At 40.0% G+C, this 19,092-nt stretch overlaps 3 protein-coding genes and 1 pseudogene across 5 annotated transcripts in view; 2 read left to right on the top strand and 2 right to left on the bottom strand.

The window, feature by feature from the left end:
• LOC101300564 overlaps window positions 1–1,211 on the top strand; it is a 3,148-nt gene extending 1,937 nt beyond the window's left edge. Inside the window, exon 2 of the mRNA XM_004288084.1 lies at window positions 818–1,211. The gene's annotated coding sequence lies outside the window, so the exon portion shown is untranslated. The remainder of the gene's footprint in view (window positions 1–817) is intronic.
• LOC101291756 overlaps window positions 1–19,092 on the top strand; it is a 65,192-nt pseudogene that overhangs the window by 18,023 nt on the left and 28,077 nt on the right. The window lies entirely within an intron of this gene.
• LOC101300281 lies at window positions 1,539–4,442 on the bottom strand. Its single transcript, XM_004288083.1, has 3 exons — window positions 3,687–4,442; window positions 2,919–3,578; window positions 1,539–1,750 (listed from the first exon to the last, which is right to left on the bottom strand). The coding sequence occupies exons 1-2, from the start codon at window positions 4,222–4,224 to the stop codon at window positions 2,920–2,922; spliced, it is 1,197 nt and encodes a 398-aa protein (XP_004288131.1). The 5' UTR covers window positions 4,225–4,442; the 3' UTR covers window positions 1,539–1,750; window position 2,919.
• On the bottom strand, window positions 5,989–7,658 carry LOC101301136 (2-isopropylmalate synthase 1, chloroplastic-like). 2 transcript variants are annotated; one of them, XM_004288085.1, is made up of 4 exons: window positions 7,435–7,658; window positions 7,204–7,338; window positions 6,663–6,796; window positions 5,989–6,579 (listed from the first exon to the last, which is right to left on the bottom strand). In XM_004288085.1, the coding sequence occupies exons 2-4, from the start codon at window positions 7,249–7,251 to the stop codon at window positions 6,438–6,440; spliced, it is 324 nt and encodes a 107-aa protein (XP_004288133.1). In that variant the 5' UTR covers window positions 7,252–7,338; window positions 7,435–7,658; the 3' UTR covers window positions 5,989–6,437. The 2 variants fall into 2 exon arrangements, with proteins under 2 accessions (XP_004288133.1, XP_004288134.1); XM_004288086.1 differs by having other exon boundaries at window positions 7,204–7,438.

Genomic DNA, 19,092 nt, shown 5'->3' with positions numbered 1-19,092 from the left:
GGGGGGGGGGGAATCTTATTTATTGAGTCGCTTGCTGTTCGCTTCTTATCTCCCTCCTCTATTTTCTTGTTTCCTTTTTTCGTAAAATACTGCACTACTCTCTATATATAACAATAAAATTCAATGGTATGTTCATGTAAGACCCGCTTAAAGAGGGCCCTAATTGTTTTAAATCTTTCACAGGGCCTTCAAAACTTCTGAGACGGCTAAGTATAAATGATCCTGCTACTTTGAAAAGATAAGCTAATTAACTAGATATGCTCAATGTGATGGTGATAACCCACTGACGAGGGTTCTTAGGTTTAGGAATCATTTTTTGATTGGTAGGCAACTTGTTTTACTTATCTTGAGTAATGAGTACAACATGTTTGACATAAGTAAGAAGTAGTCGAGTTCAGTATTAGGATGAATTCAAAATTGGTTAGCTTGGTTATTGTCATTTTGACATGTGGTCCATCGTGGTTGAAAATTTTAAAAGTTCTTCCCGAGATGTAGAAATCAACCACTGAATAGAAACATTAATTGCCACACATTCTTGATCTGGAATTAGTTTTTATGTAGGTTGTTAAGAATAAGTTGTTTCTTGTGTGAGAAATCAAACATGTAGGCCAATAAAAATGCTTCAATTTTGTTTTTTAGTTATAGCCATAAATGCAGAGCAGGGTAACTGCTCATACCTACCCTGTTCTATGAAATGCTTGAATTGGTTCTGCAGTTGCTTTTCCTATACAATGATGCTTTGTGGAATCCAGCCTAATGTGATGAATAATTTGAAACATCATATGTAAACTGATTTGGTGATTTCACACCATTGCAGGTGACTGTTGGATGGCCAGGTTTATCAGAAGTTGTCTTTTAAGTGTCATCTTGGCTGTCTGATATGTAGCAGGGAGGGGAGTTCTCAGCTTCACAAGTTGTCTTCCAAACACTTCTGTGAAGTGTCAAGCAGCTCTAGTTGTCTTTTAAGTGTCGTCTTGGCTGTCTGATATGTAGCAGGGAGGGATTTCTCAGCTTTACAAGTTGTCTTCCAAACACTTTTGTGAAGTGTCAAGCAGCTGTAGTTCGATTACATGGCCTTCCTTTTTATTGTGTTATCCCTTTATGTATTCGGATTGACGTGTGTCTGCTATGTATATGTGATGCAAAGTTGTGAAATGACTTAGTGACTTGCTTTCTCTTGGCTCTAATTGTTTACGAAGACATGTTCCTCTAAGCAGCAGTCGGATGCACTAGTGCCAGGGCTAAGTCAAGCTTCCGCACCAATAGGGAAAAAAAGGGGAAAGACAATTCTCAAATCATGACTAATTTATACCAACTTCAATTCTCAAATCATTTCAAACAAAGCCGAGTAGTGTTCCATTCCATCCACTTCAAAGTCCAAAGTTGGGATGCACCAATAGGGATCGGATTCTGCATTTTTAAAACCAACATCTGAGTAAACTGGTTCGGATCTCAGTTTTGTTGTTTTATTTATTTATTTTTTTGGGTCCTGAAATACTGAAAGTTTAAGACATTTCCATGAAAGCAAAGACATATTTCCGTTTCCCAAGATTCTAAGTTTTTCCAAAACTCAGCACAACTTGGACACAAAAATAACAATAAGCATTAAGCAATTCAAAGTTTCAAACTACAGCAAACTACAGGGTAAAAAAGCAAACTACTGGAACTTGCAACAAGAAGCTACTCAAACGTCCAAAACTCCATTTAGTCATTTATAATGCAACTGCACATCTGCTGCATCAATGTCAATCTGCAACAAGCCAATAACAAACTGTTCAAAACTCACAAGTTCACAGCCATAAACCGAATCAATCTGCATTCAATAGCATAATATACATATTCAAACAATCTAGTTAAGTAACTTCTCACCAGGGTGTCAAACCAAGCTGATCAAGGTAGTTTGACACCAGCACTGAAAAGTTTCTCTAAGCGCCCAAGGGTTTAAGAAACAAAAGTTGTTTAGTGTGCATATTGCTGATACTATGTTTACCATAGGTGCTGCAGTTTATCAATGAACTCAGTTGTAATTGATTACAAAATTGAATTCAATTCAGTTGATGTAACAGAGTACACCAAAATTATTTTACTAGGAGCAAGATGTGCGATTGAGTAACTGAATTTATCAACAATTATCATCAGATCAGATGCTAATCAAACTAAAGAATGTATTATTAGCTAGCTAGCCAGATTGCAAAAGCTAATACTCTTATTATTCTAGTTTATGTTGTAAGTGCTTCAGAAAATTGAAGGTGTTTATCAAGTAAGCATAGATGCTAATCAGCAAAACGTCACAGTTTCAGGGGTTATAGACTTGGTGAGCTAATGGTTATACACTGATTCATTCTTTTCATGTAACTGCCCAACAGCAGCACGAAAGGCTTTCTTCTCGCTACCTTTCCAATACAACAGCAAGTCAGCAACAAAAGAAGTCAATGTCAAAGAGTTTTCTGACAACCTCAATTTTTATGCTATGGAGAGGAAGGGAGCTAGGGTAAGTCCTCAACTTCTTTCTTCCGTTTCCAGATTTCCTCGACCAGTTGGGATAATAGTCTATAGCTCAAATTCAAAACATAGGTCACATGCCATGGGGAAGGATGACCAGACACTAACTGGGTGAGAGGGAGGAGGAGGGGGGGTTCAAATTGGTATAAAAATAATAATAGAACCTATTTGAACAGATCAATACCCAGCCCTAGATATTCCTAGGAAGATATGGTTGAATCTTTGACTCTTGTATGATGATCTTTTAAGTTTTTAACACATCAATCTGAATATGAACAACTTTATGTGATTAGATTGTATCTTTGGCATGAAAAAAAAGGAAGAAAAGAACTAGTAAAAGTCTCAATCCCATAACAGAAAGATAACAAGTATTGATTTCTTTTATTTGAAAATATACTCCTTTGTCAGAAACATACCTTAAACATCCTCTGTCATAATGTATTTTGCAGAATACTTATGGGTGTAACCACCATGCATGACAGCTCGTGAGTATGCTGTAAACATTTCATTAGCCAGTCCATCAATGTGCTGACACAGTAACTGAATCACTTCTTTCTTTGACAACGACAATGCTTTGACATGCTCCCAATGATGCTTCATAGAATTCTCACAAAATATAGGGATTTCTTCTCTCTTATATGTACGTGAAAAGTGCAGAACTCCGTACAGACCAGGATCAGAAGCAACATCAGACATCCACCACTTGATTTTGCTGAATGTTATATGCTGTTTGAAGTCATTATTACTGCACAAACAATGTGGGGTGCCTTTCGATTCATCTGCCAGCCGCCCAAGATTGGTGAATAAACGAAGATGCTCATCCTCATCAAGTGTAGCGGGGTGAAAAAGAGCAAACATTTGAGCATTGAACCTTTGATCTGCGTCAAATTGTGGGCAGCTTGTCATCCACCAAAAATACCGGTTTCCTATATAATTATGGAATTGTTGCAAAATATTAATAGTGGGATTTATGTCCTGGTCCATCCCAGCGACTTGTGCGAGTTGTGTCAAACAATCAACCAGGACTTTTGCTATATCATCCAACGCAATGGTGTTGTCCATGAAATCCATCCCACCTGCCAATAGAAATGAAGTACAAATGACACCAACAAAACAACAGTTAATCTAATAGATTCAGACACAGTGGCTATAAACCCTAAAGGATGCCCAATTCGGTCACTAACCTTGTGGTCCTTTCAGGTACACGACTTCGTCGTTCTCTGTGATTCCTATGGAATTTCGCAAATCGACGAAGCATTCCTGACCTCCCAAAAACTGCTTCCTCACCGGTTTGGTGATCTGACGGAGGAGATTGAGCACCCGCTCCCCGGCAAGAAGGTGGAAATTAGGTCGATTGCCACGGCTCAACTGACGGCCGACGATATTGACCACTCCCTCCCCGGCAATTGGATTGGCACTGAATCTTCTGACCCAATCGTCAAACCCGATGTAAACCCCACGAAACACTAACGGGAAACTGATTCCATTATTAATATACCTCACCGGCTGTAAAGACTGCTGTGCTCGGAGGGCTTCTTGAGCTTCAATCTCAGTTCCATGCTTCACCAGAGTACCGGACTCCGGAGCGTTCGGCATCACCTCGTACACGATGTAGTTCTCTCCAACCACTGTGTAAGGCCACTCAGGTCCATCCTCAACATACGCCTCAAGATTTTGTTCCAATGCAGTCATTTTAGCACGGACATCAACCCACGGATCCATTTCAGGCTGGAGTTGTGGGGATCAGAAGCTGTCGAGGAAAGAGATGAAGACGAACAGAAATAACTGAGCGAGGGTTTTATCAGGGTATACTGATGTCGTTTAAAACTGCTAAATAAAAAGTTTATGTTAATTGTTGTAGAGTCAGCTCCGGCATCAGTGGCTCGGTGGACAGGTGTTTAATCTCGGTCATGAACTCACTAGTTCGAATCACGTCTCCCTCGTTTTTTTTGTGTGTGTTTTTTTCATGATTTATGGTTGCAAATTCTAGGACTCTTCTTAAAGGACTTCTAGTAGCAATCAGGTAACTATCCAGTAGCTCTTAAGTAACTATGGTTTTTGCTTTCGCAGTAGAACTTTTTCTCTTTCTCTGGTGAAGCCTTGATACTAATTTCCCAACAGAATCATCTTCCTCCTCCATCTCTTATCTTCAGTTAATCAGTTTCTTCTTCTTCATCATCTTCCTTCTCCCTTCAACAACCACGAAATCATTCCATCGCCGCAATCTACAAATCCCTTGAAGCAAATTGCAAGTCCCTCAAATCATCTCATCTATTCAAATCCGTTTTGATGTACGAAATAACGTTTGGTGAATTAGTATTGATTGGAGTTTGTTTTGGGTGTTGGCATTCAAATTACTCTTTGGTTAAAGTCTACTATGGAGTATAGATCTGTGATGATCCATGCATGTGATTACATGAAGAATATCAATTTCACTATCGACCCCAACCCTCGAGACTCATTCATACTCTTCCCATCACGCACTGGTTTCTCATCAATTCACCCAAATCACAAATACAACTGAAGTTTTGCGCTTGGATTCTCCGTCGTCGGAGCTCTTATGAGGAAACCAAAAACACTGGTATGAGGGCAACGCTGAAACGACGCTTTGATCACTGGTCTGAAATCGAGATACGGTCGGAAAACGGAGAAACAATCAGATCTTTCTTCGTGAGTAAATGGGTCGGGAAACCAGGTTGAGGTCTGATCCTATCTGAATTGGTTGGGTTGAGAAACCGGAACTGGTCAGAATTCGCTTTTGACGAAGAAAGAAGGAAAGGCGCAGTCTGCAATTTATTTTCTTATACTTTCAGTACAAATGGTTAAAAATAAATGAAGTTAACAGAGTCAGAGTCTGTTATGTTGTGCTGACTGGAATTCCATATGTCAGATTTTTTATTGATGGCATAGGGTTGGCACACACAAAATAGGAACAGGTGATTTACTTCCACACTTCTGAGTTCTGACCTTCCCTTCGTCATAGTTAATGCACGATTTAAGTAGGAAAAGAAGGGCTATAAATCAGTAGGATCGAATTAAGTTCATACATATATATGGAATTATGGATAAATCGTAGCTAATACAGCTAGATGTGGACGTCCTCAAATTTTTCAACTTCGGTAATTGGATGCCTGAAATTCAAAGGCTAAAGATGACACATTCTTAACGTAGAAACAACCAAATGGTTCCTGTAAAATCATTTTTCCACAAGACTAGCTAGCGTTTCTTTTTCCTTTTCAAAGGCTAATTGGATGCCTGAAATTCAAAGGCTAGAGATGACACATTCTTAACGTAGAAACAACCAAATGGTTCCTGTAAAATCATTTTTCCACAAGACTAGCTAGCGTTTCTTTTTCCTTTTCTATATAAAATTTTAGAAACTAATGTGTTTGAATTCATACTGAAAATCACAAAGATTATGCAAATATAGTGCAAAAATCACTGTGCCCTAAACTAATATTTATCAATTAAGTATACACAGCTCTCTCCCTCTCTACACTTCAACAATTTAACCTAGCCTTCGCCTGCCTTGACGTCATTCCATATTTACCTGGCTCCTTAGTAAATGAGGAAGAGGTCAAAGCCTGATTTTGTTAAACCTAGCCTGATTTTGATAAACCTATTTTGTGATTTGTAACTTCTCAACATCAGCTTTCCGGAGCGTAGCGCAATAGCACACCTTCAATACAAGCTTGCTCTCAAACTACAACTAGCTGGCAATGGCTTGTTCAAGCCAATCACCCTTTAGCAAACAAATGCATCGTTAAAAGACTATGATAAAATAGTACACCTAGCGTTCAATTGCAGGGTCTTCACTTGATGATTCCAAACATTTTACTTAAGTTTCTAGACAACACTGTACAGTAAACAAGAAACTAAAGTGGAGCCAGGATCTCAAAGCTTACGCATCACATGTAATGTTTACCAAAACCTCTTTATGCAGACACTGGGGTTCGTTCTGCTGATTCTGGTGGAATCTCTTGTGGAAACCTTTCCTTGAAACCTAGCATCTTATTCAAGGCACCAATGTAGGCCTTGACACTAGAAACAACAATGTCCATTCCTGCCCCAATCCCACTGGCACCAGAAGACAAAATAGAGGTATAAATTATTAATGTTCAAGCAATCTTGAAACCAATGCAAGGTAAAAGACACCATACCTGAATGTCCGTTGAGATATCCCACCAGCGACCATGTCACTGTTTTCAATTCGAATTACAACATGAGTAGTGGCTATTGCATCTATTCCTTCTGTGACCGCATTCATAGAGTACTCAACAAGTGTTACTGGTTCCTGTCATACAACAGATAAGCAAACTTCTTCAAAAACAATCACATGATAATAATGTGTTTAGCACAATTGGGAACCAGCTAGAGTTTCATTAATCACTCTTTATAATAAATAGATAAATAAATGAATATTAAAGAAATAACAACAAACAACACCAGAGTACCGAGATCTTCGTCAAGTATCATTGGATGAATGCTGGATGATGACAATTTTAGAAGAGCAGTGGTATCAACATTGAAACAAGTCTCTAAAGTGCACTTTAAATATTTACAGTAGCATTTTTATTCATCACCTTGACCAACAAACTACCATATACAAATGAGCTTGACAGTTGAAACAGGAGGCAGCTAATATTTTCAAGCATCAAATGTAATTGCAAGATAGAAAGTTACGGGATGATCTTATCGAACCTTCACAATGAGATCAACAGCCTTGTAAGCTGAATCCACTGGTCCCATCCCAACTGAACATGCAATTTGCTCTCTCCCATCGGAATCAATTAATTTAACGGTTGCTGTGGAAAGACCAAGAGTTCCACAAGTAACCTGAGAATCCAGTTCAGATAAAGTAGAGATGAGTTTCTCTTAATAGTTTGGCATTTTAAAAGATGAGCAAGAAAGTTGAAAACTGTCTCGACTCACCTGCAGATCATGAAGCTTCCAGACAACTTCTGGCTGAAAAACTTCATCTGACACCAATGCTCGGAGGTCTGCATCAGTGACTCTCTGACACCAGCAATTAAAATAAGCAGGCAAACAAGAATATCTTGAAGAATACAAATACAAGAAATCTGTTAAAACATTGAAAAGAAACAAAGATCATTCTGTTCAGTGTGCATCTTAGTCAATCGGGCTGTTACTTTATACAATCCAATGTCTAAATATTCCGATCTTTAGATAATTTACTACACATCAATAATGCACATTATAACTCCACAATCTGTTACAAAATGAACTCCAGAAGTGAATTACAACATTCAGCTTACCTTTTTCTGTTCAGCTACTCCCTTTAAACGCCAGAATACAGTCTCAAGTTGAACATCATCGAGCTCATAACCAAGCTAACAAGAGCAAAGAAAGCATCAGGGAACTGTGGTCAACAAACCAACAAAATTCGACATTGCAATAAATGAGCAGCATTGGTGTACCTGTTCAAGTTGCTTTTTCACAGCATGGCGTCCACTGCAAAAGGAAAATCATGCCCAGACAAAAGAAAACCGGTTTAGTGTTTAGTGGAAGGAAATGTTTAGTGCAGAAAATAAGTAAATTTCTAAGGAAAACATTCATTACAGCAAAACAAATGGATTATCAAATAGCACATTTTTTATCTTATTGAATAACTAAAGGAGGTTTGAAGATCTAAATGCAAATATAATTTATATCAAATACTTGTTTATGATGATTCAAAATCATAATAATCTTCATAAGCACAAGTTTTCAGACAGGTACAGGGCCATGTGTGCCTCTTTTTAACCATAATTACAGATGGTTCCCCGGAACCCACGTTAATGTATCTGAACACAAGCTCAGTTTGAAGTTCAAGGTCCGGAAATTAAAGGTCCCAAGTCCTTTCAAAAATACATATATAAAGGGCAAAAAAAAGTCAGGACCATTCAGCAACATTTTATCTGTCGATGTTGAGTTTGTTTTAAGGAAGTATCTAAAAGAGAAGTTTAAAAAGTAGCAGGAAGAGATAATAATGATAAGGGGCGAGATACACTAAAACAGATACAGATACTTTCTTTTTTGTGTTTTCTGCATTTCTTTATCCTTTCCTCACTTCTCATCTCCCTCCATCATCTTCCCCCAATCTCTTTCCCAAAGAAAAAGAAAATATCACTAAACATTACATGTTGAAGTTCAACTTGAAGGATATGAGACGAGTAATTGCTCACAAACTAGAAAAATGAAGAAACAAAATTACGCCTATTCGTGCATACAAATGATGAAAAACCAATTCAGAAATTCATACAAGACTACAACTCTTGCGTCCCACGCTCACGTCACACCATAATGGGATTTCAAACGCTACATCATTATGGCGGAAAAGACGGATGTATATACGTGCATATCCCCTATATGAATTCCTACTTTTATATAGGGCTACGACGCTTGCGTCTTACGCTCACGTCACACCATAATAACGGCTAATTGCTACACCATTATGGCGGAAAAGCACGTATGGGTAGATAACATTTATATACATATTATCCTCATAATTATCCATATATATATATATATATATATATATCCACTTTCCAAATAGAGAAGTTAACAAATAAAATAAGAATATTCACTTCCGAAAATATTTCGCATAAATAATTCATAAAAGAAAATTTATTCCACAAATTAAGATTCAATAAATAAACTCAATCATTAAATATGAAACCATCATATGCATTTAATTTAAAACAAACGTCCACTCACAATGATTCGGTAAACTTAGTTGCCAAGCCGAGGCTTCCCAAGTCAAGCTCCCTACCATGTCCTGCGACAATCCATTTTCTACTTAATTAATACCTCATTTCAATTCTAAGTGTGCAGGAACAAGACCTTAACAAGAACCTAAATAGTATAAGTGAAAAACAAACCCCTTACTCATGTCTGCCAATTACCAATTTATAATCAACAACCCTTCCCGACCAATTTACTTAACATGGTGAGCCCAATTTCCTTAACATATGGTCTTTCTTTGACTATCATGTAAAATGACATAGAAAATTTGAGAATGCAATCTCCTTCTTAGTTGACAAACCAATTCTTTCTTTACAAAGGCTCATTCATATTTTTCGATGTTTCCACTATAATTTGCAAACCACATAATCCTCCATCACTCTAGTGGCACAGCCAAATTCTTATTTTGTTAACAAATTACACAATCCCCTAGCAAGTCTTCTTTTCCAATAAGAGATAAACTTCAGACCACCAACAATCATATGATCACCTAACTAACACCAAAACAGTATAGGTACCAGCCCCTTACCCTCTTTTCCAATTCAACCGAAATGACCCAGAAGCTTCTTCTTCCACTCCTCATGTCCAAAACGCCGATTGAACAAATCCTTCAACCATGCAATCACCTAACAACACCAAATCATTAGCAAACAACCCATGCTTATTTTAGCACCTGAAACATTACCAGCACATGGTCCTTACCTTTTCACCCTTTACTTTGAAATTGAACCAGTGGTCTCTCTCTTCTCCAAAATCTCATAATTTCCACGACCCCTAAATACTCCATAATCCCCAATTACTGAAAGGAAATTCCAGAATATCACACAATGCAGAGTAAAGTAACGGATTAGAGCATAGTTCAAATCAGAAATGGGGGTGTTAAGAGAGAAAGGGCACAACGATTACCAAATCAAATAGAGTGAAGGTATGGCAATAGGAGAGTAGCGAAGCTACGTTAATCCACGCTTCTTGTAGAACCCAGTCTACCGGCGGAGGCGCGTGCGGCTTCGTTTGGCTCTAGCAAGCAAAAAGCCTCTTGGGTTTTGCTTCTTATTATTTGGTGAGTGGAGAGGTGGTGGCGGTGAGAGGAGGTGGTGGCCGGAGCTATGGTTTCTGGTGGTGACAGTGAGAAGAGGAAGAAGAGAAGACAGAGGCTACTCGGCCAAGAGGAAAACCAGAGAGAACGAGAAGGTTCTAGGTCTTCCCCTAAACTATTTATGCCTAAACATGTGAAATGCCTATTTTGCCCTTGCGACCACTTTTCAAGATTTAACTAGAAATTTTCCTTCGGTTTCAGATTTGTTTACTTGAGTTTTTCGTTGAGACATTCTTAATCGCTTCTTGTCTACAAATTAAGCCCAACTAAAATTTAAAAGCTTAAAAAAATTAACGCAGGCCCAAATGCTAGTCTTGATGTCCAAAAAGAAGTCTTCAATTAATCGTCCACGTTTTACATCTCTAATGTGTCAAAACAATGTAAAGTAAATTTAAGTCATCATTCATCGTTTGAATGACCGGTAAATTAGTAAAGTTAGGTATGGGGCATTACAATGGACGCCATGGAAGATAGCTTAAACTTCTACAGATTCACTGGTTTTTGGTGAGAGAAATGAGGGTAATTGTGGGTTTGAAGAAGAATGAGTGGGGGTTTATATAGAAGATGTGGATGGTGGGGTTAAAATGCCTTTTTCGTGCCAAAATGTTATTGTCTTAGTTCACCTTTAACTTCACAAGGATAGAAGTCTTCATGAATTTTTCAGAGGAGCAAGAGATATTCAGATATCTACGGATCTCCTTGTACCATGCATGGAAGGTTGTTTCAGAGATTGTGGATCTACAAGACTTTCCTATTGTCTTCCAAGAGGGTTTGGCTCCAAATCTTCCAATAACTTTACAGGAGAGTGGTTCTATTAATAACACTTATCAGGAGACAGAGTTCACTACCTATGACTATAGAGCATTGGTAGGTCTTCAACATGTGAGAAATGACTTTTTTGTCTTTTCTGGCATTCACACTTTCACACACTGCATAAGAAAGATAATGGACTTTTTCGACTCAACCGTGGGGAGTGACAAGGGAATTGTAAAAGAAAAAAATCTTATACAAGGTCCTAGTCTTGGACACCGTCAGCTTGAGGTCACATGTGGTGGGATATTGCTTATGATAGTGCTTCAAGGTATTAGAGACCAATGCAATTTTTTTGCCACACATGGACATTTAGTTCAATCATTATCCCTCCTTAGATTTATTTTTACAGTGTGTTAAGTCAAGAGATCATTTTGATATGATCGCTATCAACTACAATAACTTTGATAGATCCCAAATTGCCGAGAAAAATGTCATTGAATGACTTGATAGATTTTGTTTCTCAGGTTTTGTTGGTGTGATTATAGCATTTATTTGGTTTAATGGAGGTGACTATGAGCAGTGAATCAATGATGAGGTATACACTCAAGTCGGTATCAATGAGATTAGATATGTGACGGTTGATTGTCTGGAAGAAAGAAAGGATTATCGATGAGCTGATTCCTATAAGGGAAAATGCCCAAATGCACAAAAATAAGGTTTTCATAGCCCAATTTAATGAAAAACATTTTGCTTAACCCATTCCAATGTTTCTTAACAAAAATATATTTTTACCCCTAATCTTATTATCTATCCTCTCTCCCTCACCACTCATTCTCATCTGCTCTCTCTCTCTCTCTCTCTCTCTCTCTCTCTCTCTCTCTCGACCTCCACAACCACTTTGAAGTGTAATCTCTTCCTCACCGCCGGCTAGGGTTCCGATGACAGCCACAGTAGCCGCCCCGCATTCCTCGTCATCTGCACCGTTGCCGACGCCGTCGGCTTCAGCCTTCGCTACAAACTTCATCATCACCGACGACGACACCACTGTCCTTAAGAATCCGGCGTTTTTTTGGATCCAAAACTCAAGGTTCTCCGGTGTCGTCCTTCTCCGGTGTCATCCTTCTCCGATGTAGCGAAGCTCCCTCCGGCTACGTCGAGGACGTCCCGCCTATACTCGTCTTGGATCTGCTCCTCGACTGGGCCAACGAGCAGGTTCATAGGCTGCCTCCGCCTCCGCCTCCATGGCCAGATCAAAGGCGTCGGGTGCGTGGTGAGGGAGGTGAAGCAGTTTCGATTCCGGCGGTGAAGTTTCCGGCCATTCAACGACTCCATGTAGCTTATGGCGACGGCTCCGACCATAGCTCATTAGGTTGGTGGAGGAGGTGAGCCGGGGTCGGTGGAGGAGGCCAATGTGTAGCTGTCGGGGAAGATGGGTGCCCAGAGAAGAAATATGGGTGCCCAAAGCATGAACCAAGTCAGTTAGAGTTTTTTTTTCTGATTATTAAGGGCTAATAAGTGATTATTGGGTGTCAGTAACTGATTATTGGGTGTCAGTAACTGATTATTGGGGGTCAATAACTAAGTTATTAGGGGGCAGTAACTGATTATTGGAGGTCAGTAATTGATTATTGGGGGTCAGTAACCAAGTTATTAGGGGTCAGTAACTGATTGGGGTCAGTAACCGAGTTATTAGGGGTCAGTAACTTAGTTTCGACAGCCGGTGACCAAAGTAACTCAGTTACTGGGGGTCAGTAATTGGTTACTGGGTGTCAGTAACTGGACAGTAATTGGTTACTGGGTGTCAGTAACTGGTAACTAGGGGTCAGTAACTGGTTATTGGGGGTCAGTAACCAAGTTATTGGGGGTCAGTAACCAAGTCACCGGTGACCGAAATCTGGCAACCGGAGAAAAATAGAATTACTGGGGGTCAGTAACCGAGTTACCGGTGACCAGAATCTGGCGACCGGAGAAAAATTGAGTTACTGGGGTCAATAACCGAGTTACCGGTGACCGGAATCCGGTGACCCGGGGAATCCGGCAACCAAAGTCCGGCAACCGGTGACCGGAGTTCGGCGGCCGGCGACCGAAGTCCGGTGAGGTTCCGGCCAAGTATTCTCTCTCTTCCACTTTTTTCTCTATGCATATTTAAGGGGTGAGGGTAAAATAGTCTTAAAATAATATGGTTTGTTAAGACTTTAATAAAGATTTGTGCATTTAGGCATAAAGATTTGTGCGTTTGGGCATAAAAAATGTTACATTATATTGAAATGGGCTAATGAAAAAGATTGTCATTGGAATGGGAAATGAGGGGTTTAAATTAGTACTAAATGGGCATTTTCCCTTCCTATAATTGATGAGGTTGATTGGAGGAGAGAGGTGATGTATATTGTGTAGTTTCATGCCGATCTTGAGTCATATGAGTATATTATGAGGGTAGATCAGTAAGATCATATATGTTGAGGACTTTTAAGATAAACAAATAAACCTAAGTAGAGAGAACAATAATAAAAAAAAAATTTGATATATTTTGTTATTTTGTAAGTAACGAACTTTTTTCTTATTCAATGTGTTTGTATTGACACCTCAAAAGATCTTCAGAGTTGCTGCTTTGAAACAAAAAAGGGAGGACATGGTAACACTACCAGAAGAAAGGTTTTAGCCCACGAAAATAAAAAAACCAGGCCGACAAAATTTTCCTTCATCGGCTAATTTAAATTTTCGTCTGCTATGGTCAACTTTAGCCGACGAAATTAAAATTTTGTCGGCTAAAGAATTTTTTCATCTGTTATAGTCTGTGAACTTTAGCCGACGACTTTAAAAATTCTTTAGCCGACGAATACCCTAATATTTCGTCGGCTAAACCCTAAACCTAAACTCTAATGGTGATATATTTTTTATACGACTTGTTGCGTCTCATCGATTTGAAACTATTTTCAGTTGAAGGTCCAGCCAAAATACGTAATTTAGACGGTCCAATGACCTTTTTCGTGTGTTTAGGGGTTTGACTTATGGGATTGACCGTCCGGATCGAGCCCTTAACCTTGTCGGATCAAGTTGAATTTTTTCCCATACATGTATTTTATCATGATGGTCAGATCTGACGGTCGGATTTTCGTTTCTCAAGTTTGATCATCACAATCACAACATGTCTACTAATGTTGTATAACTTGTTTACCAAGTGTTAAGTAAATGTTCCGTTTCAAAAACAAGCTATATGTAGACCCTTCAAACGCAAAAAAGTCGTGAAATAAGATATGACCAGAATGGTGAAATACATCTACGGTTGAAAATTCACGGTATTCTGGTAAAGTCTCGGTGCCGATAGTTGCGGTCAATGCAATTTTCCATTCTTTCTCCCTATGGGTAGCCCTATCTTCGGTGGTTATTTTCCGTAAAACTTTTATACGACTTGTTGCGTCTCATAGATTTGAAACTATTTTCAGTTGAAGGTCCGGCCAAAATACATAATTTAGACGGTCCAATGACCCTTTCCGTTCGTTTAGTGGTTTGACTTACGGGATTGACCGTCCGGATCGAGCCCTTAACCTTATCGGATCAAGTTGAATTTTTTCCCATACATGTATTTTATCATGATGGTCAGATCTGATGATCGGATTTTCGTTTCTCAAGTTTGATCATCACAATCACAACATGCCTACTAATGTTGTATAACTTGTTTACCAAGTGTTAAGTAAATGTTCCGTTTCAAAAACAAACTATACGTAGAACCTTCAAACGCAAAAAAGTCGTGAAATAACATATGACCAGAATGGTAAATTACATCTACGGTTGAAAATTTATGGTATTCTGGTAAAGTCTCAGTGCCGATAGTTACGGTCAATGCAATTTTCCATTCTTTCTCCCCATGGGTAGCCCTATCTTCGGTGGTTATTTTCCGTAAAATTTTTATACGACTTGTTGCGTCTCATAGATTTGAAACTATTTTTAGTTGAAGGTCCGGCCAAAATACGTAATTTAGACGGTCCAATGACCTTTTCCGTGCGTTTAGGGGTTTGACTTACGAGATTGACCATCCGGATCGAGCCCTTAACCTTGTCGGATCAAGTTGAATTTTTTCTCATACTTGTATTTTATTATGATGGTCAGATCTGACGGTCGGATTTTCATTTCTCAAGTTTGATCATCACAATCACAATGTGCCAAATGTATAAAAAGTATTATAGCCGACGACATTATTGAAAATTCGTCGGCTATAGTTGATAAAATAAAATAAAACAAATAAATTGAAAATATTAAATAAAAAGTACTATAGCTGACGAATTTCATTACTTTAGCCGACGAGATTCACAGGTTTAGCCGACGAATTTCAAAGGTTAGCCGACGAATTTTAAAGGTTTAGCCGACGAATTTCAAATGTTAGCCGACTAATTTCAAAGGTTAGTCGACTAATTTCAAAGGTTAGCCAACGAAGTAAAAATTTTGTCGGCTAAAGGTATAGGGTATATAATTAAACCCAGCGCTCGACAACCTCCACAACGCTCCAAAAACCCTAAAAAACCCGTTTTGGGGCCTCCTCGAGCCCTCACCACGCTCCCAGATGCCTCAGCCTCATTGACGTTTCTTGCGAGGACGATTCCCTCATTGACTCCTTCACCAGAGACTTCAAGTTCTCAGGTGAGGCGCTCTTTTCTCTTTCTTTAACTCTCTTAGGTTTTTTGATCAGTTCTTCTTGATTCTGAAAGCTGATTGATCTTGCTTGTCTGCGATTACAGCTCGGATGAATGCTTTGATTTGTTTCTTGAAGTTCAATTCAATTGAAATCTTGTTGCTTTAGTCATTTCCGATATCGAAATTTGGGGCTGTTTTGGATACCTAGTTAGGCTTATGGAGTTTTGATACTAATTTTACTGAAAAGAGTGATCTTAATTTTACTGAGATTAACTGTGTGCAAGTACATGGTTATTTGGGACATTGGTATGTCGTAAATCGATTTCGAGGTGCTTAAAAATTGAGGTAATAAACCTTTGGAGTTCTGCTGATTGTTATCTTTCTTGGCAGCTGTATAGTTCAAATCCTGAAATAAATGATGAGTAAATTCTGCATTAGTAAAACTATAGAAGCTTGAGTTGGTTGTTTCTGTTGTATTTAGAGAGTTGTTCTTGTGAATCTGCTCGCTGGTGTCACACTTGAATTTTTGTAGTTGAGTAAACTAAGATCCAGAGACTGTCCCTGTGGCTATAGAGCATAGTGTCATATTTTTGTATAATTTGTCATCAGAAGTTATAGGGCGTACTTGCATATGCAAAATTTAACAACCTACGCAATAACATTACATTACAAGATTCATGTTTGGAATATAATAAAAAAAATCTACCCAAATCTACTCCTTAACTCCTACAGGGCACCTCCACATATCTTTTTAGTAAAAAGATATAATCATTCGCTTTTCTTCCTCAGCCTTGATTCTTTCTTCCTCAGCCTTGATTCAAATTAATATTTTAAACAGGATGAGCGGTAATTTTAGATCGACGAAGGGTTCGAAGGGCCAAAGGTCCGAATCGTCTGAGGGAACCTCTAGCAACCCTCAAACGTCGTTTCGGGGCCACATGACAGCCAGGCGTGGGACCCTTCTGGAGACGGCGCAGAGGCAGCCGAGCATTTCCCATTCCTTGAGGTAGCCGGAGGTGCCTTCTTCATCGAGGCAGCCGGGCGTCCCTCGTTCCTCGAGGCAGCTGTGGCCTCAGACCCAGACGGAGGTGTTTGCACCCCGTATGCCTGAGATACACCGGGCGCCCACTCCGGGTCCTATTGCTTCGGATGGTGGGTCATCTGGGGTACAGATGCCGCCGTCGCCTCATCTGTTCCTTCCGCGGATGATACCGACCTTACCTGCAGTCGATGGCTCAGGGACGCCGATTTATCCACTGCCCCCGCCAGTGGCTCCATCAGCGGCGTACCGGTTCATGCTTTTTGATACGCCTCTTATTTCCGCGACGGTATCATCATCGAGGACAGAGACGGAATCCGTCGCGTCCGCCGCATCGCCCTCAGGTAATGAAATATGAATGATTTGTTTTCTTATAATTAATAATAAAAGGTCTCTGATTTTAATAATCAATTTGGTTTATCATGTGATAGGCACCGTCGGAGCGAAGCCGACAAAGAAGAAGAGAGGCCCCGTCACAAGGAAGGCTCTCGAGAAGACCGTCAATACCTCAAGGAGGATCGTCATCGATATTGATGGGGATGGCCACATAGTATCGGGCGGGAAGTCGAGGACGTACTCCGGCCGCGTGGGAGCGCTCATTAGGGATAAAGTCCCTATGTTGTGGTCAGACTGGGGCGAGGTCCCATAAGAGGTTAAGGACATGGTCCACAACGCGATGTCGATGAGTTTACAAAATGCCTCAATAATATTATGTATTACATTGTTGATTTCTCGAAAAACTAAACTAATAAACGGTTAAATGTAGGTGTGGTTTGACGTTCTCGAGCACTTGAAGAACAGTTGGGCGGACGTTGCGCATGGGGGAATGTACGTTGGGAAGTTAATGAAAAAACAAAATTGTATGTGATATTAATAATATTTCTAATATTTTTGTTGTATCTGTAGGTACAAGGAATGGAAGAACGAGTTGCGGACCCACTGGACTACGCACGGGAACGCACGTTCTGGTACCCCCGCTGAGTTCTAGTACAGGGAGTACGAGTGGCGTTGGCTTCTGACATCAGAATTCAACAACCCTCATAAACAGGTATTTAAAAAAATTAATTAGTTAATTTGTCATTAAGTACGTCCGTTTTTAAATATTTTACTAATAGTTTATTTTTTTCTTTGAAGGCCGTTTCCCAGGCGAACGCTCAGAACCGGCAACGCAAAACAAGGAACCATCATGCCGGTTCTAGACCGTTCGCTATCTTCATGGACGAGGCGGCCAGGGAACATCCAGAAGTTAACCGGTACGTCTATACGTACGAGAAGGCATATCCTGACGCCCACGAGAATATTGTAAGTCATCTTACGTTTTTAAATTTTAAATTTTAAATTTTACTTATATATATGTCAAAATGTTAATTAATCATTTTTTTCCTATCCAATTAGGCGAAGGTGAGGGAGGCTAGTGACGAGGTGATGAGTGCTATATTGAGGGAGACATGGCCGGACACGCTGTAGGAAGAGATGTCCGAAGCCATGTCCCGGATCGACACTTCAGATTCGAGGGTTGGGGCGAGGATCATGGGCACAATCTTCCCACCGCGAGGAAACAACTTTTACTGTCGGGGTCTAGGAAAGAAGGGCGAGGGGATCTTGAAGACCACTCCAGGATTTCAACGAAAGGTAGCCTCGACCAGCAGTAGGACGACTCAGCTAGAGTCGGAAGTTCAGAAACTACGAGAACAGCAAGATGCTCAGGCTGCCTATACTGCCGCAGTATATGCCACCCAATAGGCCCAGCAGCAGCAGATGTTCTAGTACTTGCAGGATTTTACAGCTGCCCAGCTTCAGCGACTTCCGGCTCCGCCCATGCCTACGCTTATTCTGCTACCTCAGCCACCGCAACCTCTTCCGCAGCAGCCCCTGTCACATCCCGACCCTAAAATATTTACCTTATTTACTAGCTTGGTTATAATAAGAATTTTACCGTCTCCGTCATCGAGGTAATGGTTTAATTGGTCCCTAGAGGGGTTTCGGGGACGATTATATGCGGATGATTATTTGTAGGAGAAAATTATGATGACGGTAAAAATGGTAAATTTTAGCTAGTAAAAGGTAATTTTTATTCGGGTATTATTTTTCGGGGTGTTTTATTTTGGAGTTGGGTTGTTTAAGAGTGTTGGACCGGGCCAAGAAGTGGTCAAAGCCCAGCCCTCTCTTTTCCCTTTCTCTTCTCTCCCTCCCGGCCTCATCCCCGAGCTCTCCCGACCCGGAAACTTTCCGGCCACCGTCCGCCGCCGTCCGGCCGAGATAGGAGGCGTGCTTGGTGTCGATTTGAAGCTTGGAGCATCCTCTACAAGTTTAGATAGGTGGCAGCCCG

Source organism: Fragaria vesca, linkage group LG1 (assembly GCF_000184155.1).
Source record: "Fragaria vesca subsp. vesca linkage group LG1, FraVesHawaii_1.0, whole genome shotgun sequence".
Classification (NCBI taxonomy): domain Eukaryota; kingdom Viridiplantae; phylum Streptophyta; class Magnoliopsida; order Rosales; family Rosaceae; genus Fragaria; species Fragaria vesca.
This window is presented reverse-complemented; position numbering and strand designations above follow the sequence as displayed.

Excerpts from the sequence above, each read along its gene's own strand:
- LOC101300281 (XM_004288083.1), bottom strand. The coding sequence starts at position 4,224 with ATGGATCCGTGGGTTGATGTCCGTGCTAAAATGACTGCATTGGAACAA. Across the intron at positions 3,579-3,686 it reads GTACCTGAAAGGACCACAAG|GTGGGATGGATTTCATGGAC; the intron begins GTTAGTGACCGA and ends TTCTATTGGCAG.
- LOC101301136 (XM_004288085.1), bottom strand. The coding sequence starts at position 7,251 with ATGGGACCAGTGGATTCAGCTTACAAGGCTGTTGATCTCATTGTGAAG. Across the intron at positions 6,797-7,203 it reads CTGTTGATCTCATTGTGAAG|GAACCAGTAACACTTGTTGA; the intron begins GTTCGATAAGAT and ends GTTGTATGACAG. Across the intron at positions 6,580-6,662 it reads ATATCTCAACGGACATTCAG|TGGGATTGGGGCAGGAATGG; the intron begins GTATGGTGTCTT and ends TTCTGGTGCCAG.